At 37.9% G+C, this 13,513-nt stretch overlaps 1 protein-coding gene across 1 annotated transcript; it reads left to right on the top strand.

Moving 5' to 3' along the window:
- Positions 1-1,098: 1,098 nt before the first annotated feature.
- Positions 1,099-2,043, top strand: LOC136175559 (olfactory receptor 8U1-like). Its single transcript, XM_065945827.1, has one exon. It carries the CDS (start codon positions 1,099-1,101, stop codon positions 2,041-2,043), a length of 945 nt encoding a protein of 314 aa, XP_065801899.1.
- The last annotated feature ends 11,470 nt before the right edge of the window (positions 2,044-13,513 follow it).

Below are 13,513 nucleotides of genomic sequence, written 5' to 3'. Positions count from 1 at the left end.
GCATCAGTCCTTCCAATGAACACCCAGGACTGATCTCCTTCAGGATGGACTGGTTGGATCTCCTTGCAGTCCAAGGGACTCTCAAGAGTCTTCTCTAACACTATAGTTCAAAATCATCAATTTTTTTGCACTCAGCTTTCTTCACAGTCCAACTCTCACATCCATACATGAGCACTAGAAAAACCATAGCCTTGACCAGACAGACATTTGTTGGCAAACTAATGTCTCTGCTTTTTAATATGCTGTGTAGGTTGGTCATAACTTTCCTTCCAAGGACTAAGCCTCTTTTAATTTCATGGCTGCAGTCATCATCCACAGTGATTTTGGAGCCCAAAAAAATAAAGTCTGACAATGCTTCCACTGTTTCCCCATCTATTTTCCATGAGGTGATGGGACCAGATGCCATGATCTTAGTTTTCTGAATGCTAAGCTTTAAGCCAACTTTTTCACTCTCCTCTTTTACTTTCATCAAGAGGCTTTTCAGTTCCTCTTCACTCTCTGCCATAAGGGTGGTGTTGTCTGCATATCTGATGTTATTGATATTTCTCCCGGCAATCTTGATTCCAGCTTGTGCTTCCTCCAGCCCAGTGTTTCTCATGATGTACTCTGCATATAAGTTAAATAAGCAGGGTGACAATATACAGCCTTGACGTACTCCTTTTCCTATTTGGAACCAGTCTGTTGTTCCATGTCCAGTTCTAACTCTTGCTTCCTGACCTGCATACAGGTTTCTCAAGAGGCAGGTCAGGTGGTCTGGTATTCCCATCTCTTTCAGAATTTTCCACGGATAGTGATCCACACAGCCAAAGGCTTTGGTGTAGTCCATAAAGCAGAAGTAGATGTTTTTCTGGAACTCTCTTGCTTTTTCGATGATCCAGTGGATGTTGGCAATTTGAAATCTGGTTCCTCTGCCTTTTCTAAAACCAGCTTGAACATCTGGAAGTTCTCGGTTCACGTATTGCTGAAGCCTGTCTTGGAGAATTCTGAGCATTACATCTCCTTACAAGATATCAAAGCATAAAAATATCACTTATATAATGGCAACTTGAATTTAACTCTTTTTTTTCCTACTTCCTCATGCAGATGTCTGGAAGAGATATGGCACAAATCAACTGCACTCAGGTAAAGGAGTTTATTCTCGTGGGCCTCACGGATCAAGAGGAGTTGAAGATGCCCCTCTTTGTCCTGTTCTTATCCATCTACCTCTTCACAGTAGCAGGCAACCTGGGTCTGTTCCTAGTCATCAGAACAGATTCAAGACTCCACACGCCAATGTACTTCTTCCTTAGTAACCTGGCCTTTGTTGATTTCTGTTATGCTTCTGTCGTTACACCCAAAATGCTTGGAAATTTCTTGTACAAGCCAAATGTTATTTCTTTCAACTCATGTGCTGCCCAGTTAGGCTGTTTCCTCACCTTCATGGTATCCGAGTGCTTGCTGCTGGCTTCCATGGCCTACAATCGATACGTAGCCATTTGTAGCCCTCTCCTCTATATGGCCTCAATGTCCCGAGGAGGAGTCTGTATTCGGCTCGTAGCTGTCCCCTACAGCTATGGCTTTCTGATGGCGCTGTTTCACACCATCTTCACTTTTCGTCTCTCCTATTGCCACTCGAACACCATCAACCATTTCTACTGTGACGACATGCCTCTTCTCAGGCTCACTTGCTCAGATACACGTTCCAAACAGCGATGGATTTTGGCCTGTGCTGGTGTTACCTTCATCTCCTCTGTTCTGATTGTCTTTATCTCCTACATGTTTATTATTTCTACCATCCTGAGAATGCGCTCAGCTGAGGGAAGATGCAAAGCCTTCTCCACATGTAGCTCCCACATGCTTGCAGTCACCATATTCTACGGGACCCTCATCTTTATGTACTTACAACCAAGTTCTCAGCATTCTCTTGACACAGATAAGATGGCCTCTGTCTTCTATACAGTGATCATTCCCATGTTGAACCCTTTAATTTACAGCCTCAGAAATAAGGATGTAAAAAATGCCCTGAAAAAAGTCATCACCAGGCTCTGTGTTCACAACATCTAAAAATGATTTGAATAAATGAACGTGGACTTTCTTTCATGGTACATTTTTTTTTTTAGTTAACTATGAAAAACTAGTCAAATGACTTGACATTATTTGGTGTTCAATAAAGATTTTTTCAAACTAAAATAAATTCATTCTCTGAATTCTTTGTAATCAAATGACTTAGAATCATTAACTTATATGTAGAAAGTATCATAGAAACTTACATGCCATTTCTCAAATTTTATATAGGCATATATATATATTTACACATAAAAGTATATATATTTATATATTTATAAAAATTCATTTCATCTGATATCAACATAACTAGATATATGCCAAAGGTAGACAAAACTGAGTTCCCTTTAGTACTCAGTTTAAAATTATAAGAATGCTTTAATAATGTATCTTAGAATGCTTTTGTAATGTATCCTGAATTAAACACTAATTAGAGACAACTGTATATCAGTGATTTCAGTCTGAATTGGTTTTTCACCCAGGGGCTATTTGACAATGCCTGGAAATATTATTGATTTTCTCCATGACAAGGTGGTGTAAACGAGTAGCCTTGCTATGTAGACAGCCAAGGGTGTGGATGTGTTAGTCACTCAGCCGTGTCTGACTCTTTGTGACCCCATGGACCATAACCTCCCAGGCTTCTCCATCCATGGAATTCTCCAGGCAAGAATATTGAAGTGGGTTGCCATCTCCTTCTCCAAGGGTGTGGATGCTGCTACTATAGTGGACGTGAAAAATTCGTCACACACAAAGCAATTATACTAAGTTTCAGTGCTTCATTTATGCTAAGTTTCAATGCTGAGAAAGTCTGCCCTCAAGTGTTTCCTAAGAACTGCAGGCTTCATCCTGGTCAGACTGGTGAATGGCGTTACTAAAGCCTCCGACGTGCTTGGCCACTCAGTCGTGCCCGACTCCCTGTGGCCCCGTGGACTGTAGCCCACCAGGTTCCTCTGTCCATGGAATTTTCCAGGCAAGAATACTGGAGTGGGTAGCCATTTCCTTCTCTTGTGTCTCCTGCCTTAACAGGCAAAATCTTTACCACTAGTCACCTGAAAAGTCTCCTATAGACTTGCTGATTTTCCCTTTTATTTTTTCATCAACTATTAAGTGCCATTAAACTCCCAATTGAATTATGCTTTTCTGTTCACATCTGTCACTTTTTATTCCATAAATCTTGAGCTGACTGTGTCACTTGTTCATGAATTTATAATTGCTAAGTTTACTGTGTTTTCCTGTTATTATTATTAAAAATCCAACTTTGTTTACTGTAGTCCTATTTTTCTATGACTTTAATACAAAATTTCAGCTCTTCTATAGCTACTATCTGTGTGGAATCATTTTCTATCATTTTACTTTTAAAAATATATGTTTATGATTTTTTTTGGCTGCACTGGTCTTCATTGCTGTGAGCTGGTTCTCTCTGGCTGTGGTGAGGGGTGCTACTCTCTAGCTACAGTGTCCAGGCTTCTCACTGTGTGACTTCTCTTGTTACAGAGTTCTGGCTCCTGAGTGCAGTATCAGAAGCTGTAATGCACAGACATAGTTGCCTTGAGGCATGTGGAATCTTCCTGGAACAGAGATTGAACCCATGTCTCCTGCATTCGCAGTGGCAAAAACTGAGTAAAAATTGTGTCTCTTTTAGACAGCCAATAGTTGGATTTTGCCTTTTTTAAGTAACTAAATATATACGCCTCTTGATTGGTGTAATTAGTACCTTTCTCCTTTATGACATCTGGAGGGTTTGTTAGAACACATATTGCTGGATCGGCGTTTATAAGTCAGTAGGTCTGATATAGAGCAAGAAAAAAAATTGCATTTTCAACAGTTACTTATAGTTTCCAAGTGTTGAATGAGGTCACTGGGAGGATTTGACCTTTGGTTGACTCTTGATCCGGACCTGGACAATCAGAGGGTCCTCACTATCAATCCCTCCCTCCATCTCTTTGCCTTTTCTGTCTGTCGCTTCCATGGCAGGAGCCATTGTCAAAGATGCAGCCTGGAGAGCCTGAGGTGTTGAAACCATCTGGATGGTCTGCATGAGTGAACCCTAAGTCTTCTTTATGAACTTTTAAGAGTCCAGGGATGTTGAACATCTTTTCATGTGTTTGGATAAGGAAGCTGTGGTACATATACATCATGGAATATTACTCAGCCATTAAAAAGAATTCATTTGAATCAGTTCTAATGAGATGCATGAAACTGGAGCCCATTATACAGAGTGAAGTAAGCCAGAAAGATAAAGAACATTACAGCATACTAACACATATATATGGAATTTAGAAAGATGGTAATGATAACCCTATATGCAAAACAGAAAAAGAGACACAGAAGTACAGGACAGACTTTTGAACTCTGTGAGAGAAGGTGAGAGTGGGATGTTTCGAAAGAATAGCATGTATATTATCTATGGTGAAACAGATCACCAGCCCAGGTGGGATGCATGAGTCAAGTGCTCGGGCCTGGTGCACTGGGAAGACCCAGAGGAATCTGGTGGAGAGGGAGGTGGGAGGGGGGATCGGGATGGGGCATACGTGTAACTCTATGGTTGATTCATGTCAATGTATGACAAAACCCACTGAAAAATTAAAAAAAAAAAAAAAAGAATCCAGGGAGTCTTTGTAGAGATTTACTCATTTTATAACCACCCAAACCAAGACTCAGGTATATTCCCTTGCTATTTAAAATCGCCACTGACCAATATGCGATGATCTGCTTCTTTCGTTTCGCCCCACCCTCCATGTATGCTTGTCTAGTTTCAGATTTCACCTGGGAAACTCTCATGTTTGCAAACCAATACCAAGTTATCTTGATGTTGCTTGTCCAGAGCTCCACTCTGATAGCCATTGCCTCAAACGATCTCTTTACCATATCTGTATTCAGCTGGTGGCTTTTCTCTCTTAAGAGTAAGAGCCTATATTTCTTTATTGGAGAACTGCATCAGGTTTTCTGAAGCTGTTATACCTGCTTGCCATGTAAGACAGAAGCAACTGGAAATTTACATCCCACGGGGAGTAGCCCTTAGCCAATGATTGATATGGGCACAGGAGTATATAGGTGGCCCTTGGACATTGCAAGTTTGAACTGCACAGGTCTACCTACATGAGAATAACTTTCCCTTAGTAAAAATATCACAGTACTACAAAGTCTCTGATTGTTTTAATCCAATGATGAGGGGAGGAATCATTGATACAGAAGGCCAATGCTAAGTTATACACAAATTAATCTATATATTTATGAGTTACAGGTTGTTCAGGGTCAGCTGTATATATTCAAGCTCCTTTGCCCACTCAGATCAACTTGAGCTATCTCTCTCCAGAATTCTTCCCTGGAATCTACCCAAAATTCTTATCATGGGGACTTTGATACTATATCCTTGCTTGGCTTACTTTCTTACCAGGTTCCACTTCCCGTTCAATACAATAGCTATTCTTGGGAAAAATTCTTAGCAAATCACGTTTACACCAATCATTGATTCAGTGTCTCATTTTGGGGGAACCCAAATTAAGATGGTATTATGAATTTTTGCAATATATTATTTGTGTAATTCTCCAGAAAGAAAAGTCCTCTTGATAGTCATATATGTTGAACATTAAAATTGTTTAACATTCATCAACTTTTTCAGCCTACTTAATATGAAGTACTTCTAGCACCTCTTCTTATCACAAAAAGGGCTCAGAAGTTTAAAAACAAAGCTTTGAAAAAGCAAACATCTGAAGAATTATTTAGGCTATGTTGACAAATCTAGTTTCCTCTTAGCTATGAAGTTCTGAGTCCTTTTTCTTCTGGAGCCTTCCTTGCTAACTCAGATGGTAAAGAATTTGTCTGCAATACAGGAGACACAGGTTTGATCCCTGGGTCAGGAAGATCCCCTGGAGAAGGGAATGGCAACCCACTTTAGTATTCTTGTCTGGAGAATCCAAAGGATATAGGAGCTTGGCAGGCTGTAGTCAATGGGGTCTCAAAGAGAGACTGAGACTTCATGACTCTTTATTGACTGAGTGACTTCATTTTCTTTCTTTTCCTCTGGAAAAAGAAAGCTAACTGAATGGATATGGATATCAGGAGGTATGAATTTGACTTCTGATAGAACCACTAACTTTATTTCATATTTAAGATGCGAGCTTTCTCATTGGTAAATGGTTGGGTTGTGTTAGAAACATGATTTTATTTTTTGTAGAATTATTTTGGTTAGAGCTTTTTATGTTATTAATAATAATATCAGTGTGTGCATGTGTGCTAAGTCGTGTCTGACTCTTTGCGACCCTGTGGACTGTAGCGAACCAGGCTCCTCTGTCCTTGGGATTCTCCAGGCAAGAATACTGGAGTGGGTTGCCATGCCCTCCTCCAGGGGATCTTCCCCACCCTGAGATCAGACCCGCATCTCTGCATCTCCTGCATTGGCAGGTGGGTTCTTTACACTAGCGCCACCTGGGAAGACCTGATAAACAATAATAACTAAAATTAGTCTGGTGGAGTGGGGTGATAGAACCGAAGCTCTGACCAGTTGTTCCTCTTAATACATTTTCCAGAGATCTTCCTTCAGGTCACTCAGAAACAACGTGAGTCACTGCCACGAGACCAAGCTGCTTTCACAGCACTGTCTGAAAGCTGTGAGCCTAAATATAGTCTATGGTCCCACGCTGCTTGCTAGCTCTCTGATTTTCAATCTTTTTACAAGCATCATAGGAATTCTGTTTTGACAAGGGAAATCTCTCTAACCAGTGCTGTTTCTGACCTGTCCTTAAATCTCCTCCAATCCTCGCAATATTAATGTTCAGTTGTTCTTCCAATTATAAACTTTCTTAAATGTAATATCATTCATAAGGGTGTAAATTCTACCAGGACTCCTACCAGCCTGAAAATTGCAAAACATAAATTTGAAAAAGAAACTTTAATTTTTTTTTTTTTTTTGCTTGTTTGTTGGCTTTTGGCCATATGGCTTGTGAGATTTTAGTTTCCTTAGCAAGGATTGAATCCAGGTGCTCAGCAGTGAGAAGCCAGATCCCTAGCCACTGGACCCACCAGGGAATATCAGAAAAACCTTATCTCTTGAAAACTCTGAGATCTAGGTGACTAGCACTGCTTGGAAAACAGTTGTGATTTTCAAACTGTTAAGTATAATTTGCTTTAGTAATGCTGTTAAGGAAAACATGAAATTGTGAAAATTGCTGTGTGGGTCTGATTTAAAATGTGTTATTGAAATGAGGTTAACTTTATTGATGTGTTTTTGGGGATTCAAGGTTTCAATGGTCACCATCTGTCGTAATTTTTGTCATGATCTATTCCACAAAGAAGTTTCTAAATAATTGTTGTGACACATTTGCTTTATTTACAGAGGCTCAATTCCCAAGTTCTCCCAGATCAGTCTCTTGTGACAACTCAGAAAGGAATGTGAGATGAATTGAGTCCCCATGGTACTTTCTCATGGAGAGGGTATGAAATCTTTTTTCAGGTTCTAATGGGCTTTCACATGAAGATCTGGGGAGAAAAAATAAATAAAAAAATCTCCCAAACTTTCTCTATACAACTGAAAATCCCATTGATGAGGACTGTTTTCCAGGGAACAGTTGCTAAGAGCACTGTCGAATTGCATGTTTATCTGTAAAACTCTTGCCTCAATGGCATGCTTTACTCATTTTCAAGCTTATTTGTCAAGTTTCTCTCCAGCAGTGAGAAATCTTGTTTTACTACTTAAAAGTCATTTAATTACTGTTCAACTCCAATATGCATGTACAGCACTTTCAGAATTAACTTGAACCACCATGAGAAACAGATTTATAAACCATAATGCAAAGTTTATATCCAGCTCCTTTTGTTTGTAATTTTACAGTGTCTAATCAAAGAATCATTTTCCAAAGTTACTCATAACAATAAATCCCCCATCTTGACTGTGATTAAGGCATACATTTATAATGCAGCTAAATATATTTGAGTGCATTTCTTCCTGGCATTGGCTGACAATCTCATTAACTTTTTATTAATTTACATATCATTTAGTTTTTGCAATATACAGTTCTATGAATTTATGATAATTGCATAGAATCAAGTAACAACCTGCTAGGTAACGTGCAAAACAGTTCCTTCACCTTAAAAATTCCCTTAATGCATCTCCTAGTCAAATACTCTCCCCTCCCCAAAACTTTGATCAGCTGAACTGAACTCTTTCTCCTAAAGTTTATGAAATGGAAAGATAAATCTTTCCCTGGGAAGAGTCTTTGATGATGTATATTTACACACATATAGATATATACATAACTAATATTGAAATAGCACTATAAAAACCCAATACTAATAAGCTGTAGTTAATAACTCCTCTTTATTGTCATTTGAAGTCAATCTAATGTATTTGCATGCAGAGATTTATACAGATTTCTACTTAGTTAATTTTCCAACATCCCTATACCAAGTAGAAGTCAAGCCATTTTACAGTAAAACATAAATGAAACCAGAACATTTTTTCAACTGTATTAAGTATGTTTGTCATTTAAAATAAAATTAAGTATGGCATAGTTACAGAATAATTATGCAATTTAATAAGCATAATTCATGATAATTCATATAATCCTGATTGATGGTGACAAATCGTGATCATGTCAAGCTGTAAAATGCAAGGATTTGCTGCTTTTCCTGTTCACTGAACTACATATGTTAATGCAGTGTACAAACAATGTTAGATACTAACACTGCCACTCCCCAGCAGCCATTTTATTAAAGTCCATATTATCACTGGAAATTTATTTCATAGAAAACTACATGGTAAAATTTATATACAAAATCACTATACAAAGCGGACTAATCCCTCCCTGTGTCCTCACAAACCATATGCAGGATAATCTGGTTATCCAACATTAATCCAGAATCCTTAGGGACGCAAATTTTCCTTGCTTTGGAGATCACCTTTTGCATCAAATGTCTTACTGATCCTCTCATTTATGTCTTTTAGTTTCACTATGTGTAGCAGTTTTGTTTTTCACCTCCTATCTATTTGAAATCTCTGGAAGATATAATTAAATTATCTGGTGCATCCTCCATTAAATGCTGGACATCATAAATTACTGAGAAGGCAACAGAAATTGCACTATATTGGAAAAATAAATATAATTCTATAATTCCTTTCTCTTTCATCACCCCCTCCCACCAACCCAACAAAAACTTTTTCAATGTAGAGAATTATTGTTTCCATAAACATGCTGTCTTTGTCCATTCAAGCTACCATAACAAAATACTATAAAAATGAGTGTCTTTTTTTTTTAACAATAGAATGCTATTTTCTCATAATTTTGGAGGCTGGTAAGTCCAAGATCAAGGTCCTCACCAATTTAGTTCTTTGTAGGAACTCTCTTCCTGGATTGTATGTGGTTGCTGTCTAACTGTGTTCACGTGGCTTCTTCTGTGTGTTTGAAAGAGTGTGATGTTGTGTGTGTTTATGTATAAAGAGAGAGAGAGCAGGCTGGAGTCTCTCCTTAAAGGCCACTAATTCTATCATGAAGACACCGTTCTCATTATCGTACAACCCTGCCTCCCTAAAGACCATCTGCAAATACCATCACCCTGGGTTTGGGGCCTCAATCTATGAACTCAGCTTATAGCAGACACACTGTTCCCAAATAAATGTTAAAACCATTTTCTATCTGTACACCTTTGTTATTGACACAGAAGAGCTAAGAAGGCTCTCTGGGAGAGTGCTCTTAGACTAGGTCACCAAGGAAATCAAGTGATGATGGACAGAGACAACTGAAAGAGGAAATGAACACTTCATGAATATTTCAAAGAATAGGACAATGATTTTCAGAAATAGATTCTTGAGGGAGTTCTCCAAATTCTTTGAAAGAAATGTAGTTAGAAAGTTCACAAGGTAATTTTTATCTTTCTTCCAAGGATAGATTTAAACCCTTTTGTTGAATAAAACAACAATGTAACAATTAAAACAACAAATAAGAGTAATTCAAAAGCTAGAAAATCTTAGGGCAATAATATCATAGGCGGAAGTGTAGACCTGAAGTTCTTCAAAACAGGATATTAATGCTAATTGATCTCCAGCCTGCCTTGGAATTCATTTCAGGTATTGGCTCTAAGCTTTCCGATTATTTTACTTGCATCATACTCTAAGTAAGAAAGATCCCTTGGGATACATCAGTGGCAAAACCTTGCAGTTTGCTGATGCCCAGACCTATGTGGAGAAGAAATAGGAACACGATCTACCCAGGTATAGTTTAGAAGAGTATATTTAAAAATTGACATAAAAATGAACAGTTTTAAAGTGAGTTAGAATAGACTCAATTTTAAAATAAAATATTTTGGATGGCATTTTGGAAACAAGGGAAAATAATGTTTCCTCGAATCTTACTTTAGTTATGCAGCCATGTGGTCTTGTATAAAATGGATTTTTAGTAGCTTGGAATGAAAAATTTATTTAAAATCTTTGACATAGAATCTATTCAAACATTTAGATGTTAGGCACTTAACTGATTAGATTGTAAACTATGTCAAAACTCTCCTTTCCATTTTAGCAAATCTAGTCATTTTACCCAGAATGAGAGATGAGCACTTTAAAATTAAATCATCAAGGTGACCTTTAATATATTAGATACAAATAAAATATTAATTATGAATGGGAGCATAAATTGAAATAGTATGACAAAAATTAATATTTATTTATTTATTTTATTTTTTTGTATATATATATATATTTTTTTTATTTTTCAGTGGGATTTGTCATACATTGCTATGAATCAGCCATAGAGTTACACGTATTCCCCATCCCGATCCCCCCTCCCACCTCCCTCTCCACCAGACTCCTCTGGGTCCTCCCAGCCCACCAGGCCGGAGCACTTAACTCATGCCTCCCACCTGGGCTGGCGGTCTGTTTCACCACAGATAATATACATGCTGTTCTTTCGAAACATCCCACCCTCACCTTCTCCCACAGAGTTCAAAAGTCTGTTCTGTACTTCTGTGTCTCTTTTTCTGTTTTGCATACAGGGTTATCGTTACCATCTTTGTAAATTCCATATATATGTGTTAGTATGCTGTAATGTTCTTTATCTTTCTGGCTTACTTCACTCTGTATAATGGGCTCCAGTTTCATCCATCTCCTTAGAACTGATTCAAATGAATTCTTTTTAATGGCTGAGTAATATTCCATGGTGTATATGTACCACAGCTTCCTTACCCATTCGTCTGCTGATGGGCATCTAGGTTGCTTCCATGTCCTGGCTATTATAAACAGTGCTGCGATGAACATTGGGGTGAACGTGTCTCTTTTAGATCTGGTTTCCTCAGTGTGTATATGTACCACAGCTTCTTTATCCATTCATCTGCTGATGGGCATCTAGGTTGCTTCCATGTCCTGCCTATTATAAACAGTGCTGCGACGAACATTGGGGTGCACGTGTCTCTTTCAGATCTGGATTCCTCAGTGTGTATGCCCAGAAGTGGGATTGCTGGGTCATATGGTAGTTCTATTTCCAGTTTTTTAAGAAATCTCCACACTGTTTTCCGTAGTGGCTGTACTAGTTTGCATTCCCAACAACAGTGTAAGAGGGTACCCTTTTCTCCACACCCTCTCCAGCATTTATTGCTTGTAGACTTTTGGATAGCAGGCATCCTGACTGGCGTGTAACGGTACCTCATTGTGGTTTTGATTTGCATTTCTCTGATAATGAGTGATGTTGAGCATCTTTTCATGTGTTTGTTAGCCATCTGTATGTCTTCTTTGGAGAAATGTCTGTTTAGTTCTTTGGCCCATTTTTTGATTGGGTCGTTTATTTTTCTGGAATTGAGCTTCAGGAGTTGCTTGTATATTTTTGAGATTAATCCTTTGTCTGTTTCCTCATTTGCTATTATTTTCTCCCAATCTGAGGGCTGTCTTTTCACCTTACTTATAGTTTCCTTTGTTGTGCAAAAGCTTTTAAGTTTCATTAGGTCGCATCTGTTTATTTTTGCTTTTATTTCCAATATTCTGGGAGGTGGGTCATAGAAGATCCTGCTGTGATTTATGTCGGAGAGTGTTTTGCCTATGTTCTCCTCTAGGAGTTTTATAGTTTCTGGTCTTACATTTAGATCTTTAATCCATTTTGAGTTTATTTTTGCATATGGTGTTAGGAAGTGTTCTAGTTTCATTCTTTTACAAGTGGTTGACCAGTTTTCCCAGCACCACTTGTTAAAGAGGTTATCTTTTTTCCATTGTATATCCTTGCCTCCTTTGTCAAAAAAAAGGTGTCCATAGGTTCGTGGATTTATCTCTGGGCTTTCTATTCTGTTCCATTGATCTATATTTCTGTCTTTGTGCCAGTACCATACTGTCTTGATGACTGTGGCTTTGTAGTAGAGTCTGAAGTCAGGCAGGTTGATTTCTCCAGTTCCATTCTTCTTTCTCAAGATTACTTTGGCTATTCGAGGTTTCTTGTATTTCCATACAAATTGTGAAATTATTTGTTCTAGTTTTGTGAAAAATACCGTTGGTAGCTTGATAGGGATTGCATTGAATCTATAGATTGCTTTGGGTAGAATAGCCATTTTGACAATATTGATTCTTCCAATCCATGAACACGGTATGTTTCTCCATCTGTTTGTGTCCTCTTTGATTTCTTTCATCAATGTTTTATAGTTTTCTGTGTATAGGTCTTTTGTTTCTTTAGGTAGATATACTCCTAAGTATTTTATTCTTTTTGTTGCAATGGTGAATGGTATTGTTTCCTTAATTTCTCTTTCTGTTTTTTCATTGTTAGTATATAGGAATGCAAGGGATTTCTGTGTGTTAATTTTATATCCTGCAACTTTACTATATTGATTGATTAGCTCTAGTAATTTTCTGGAAGAGTCTTTAGGGTTTTCTATGTAGAGGATCATGTCATCTGCAAACAGCCAGAGCTTCACTTCTTCTTGTCCTATCTGGATTCCTTTTACGTCTTTTTCTGCTCTGATTGCTGTGGCCAAAACTTCCAAAACTATGTTGAATAGTAGTGGTGAGAGTGGGCATCCTTGTCTTGTTGCTGATTTCAGAGGAAATGCTTTCAATTTTTCACCATTGAGGGTGATGCTTGCTGTGGGTTTGTCATATATAGCTTTTATTATGTTGAGGTATGTTCCTTCTATTCCTGCTTTCTGGAGAGTTTTAATCATAAATAAGTGTTGAATTTTGTCAAAGGCTTTCTCTGCATCTATTGAGATAATCATATGGTTTTTGTCTTCCAATTTGTTAATGTGGTGTATTACGTTGACTGATTTGCAGATTTTAAAGAATCCTTGCATTACTTGGATAAAGCCCACTTGGTCATGGTGTATGATTTTTTTAATATGTTGTTGGATTCTGTTTGCTAGAATTTTGTTAAGGATTTTTGCATCTATGTTCATCAGTGATATTGGCCTGTAGTTTTCTTTTTTTAGCATCTTTGCCTGGTTTTGGAATTAGGGTGATTGTGGCCTCATAGAATGAGTTTGGAAGTTTACCTTCATCTGCAATTTTCTG

Source organism: Muntiacus reevesi, chromosome 9 (genome assembly GCF_963930625.1).
Source record: "Muntiacus reevesi chromosome 9, mMunRee1.1, whole genome shotgun sequence".
NCBI classification, from domain to species: Eukaryota; Metazoa; Chordata; class Mammalia; order Artiodactyla; family Cervidae; genus Muntiacus; species Muntiacus reevesi.
This window is presented reverse-complemented; position numbering and strand designations above follow the sequence as displayed.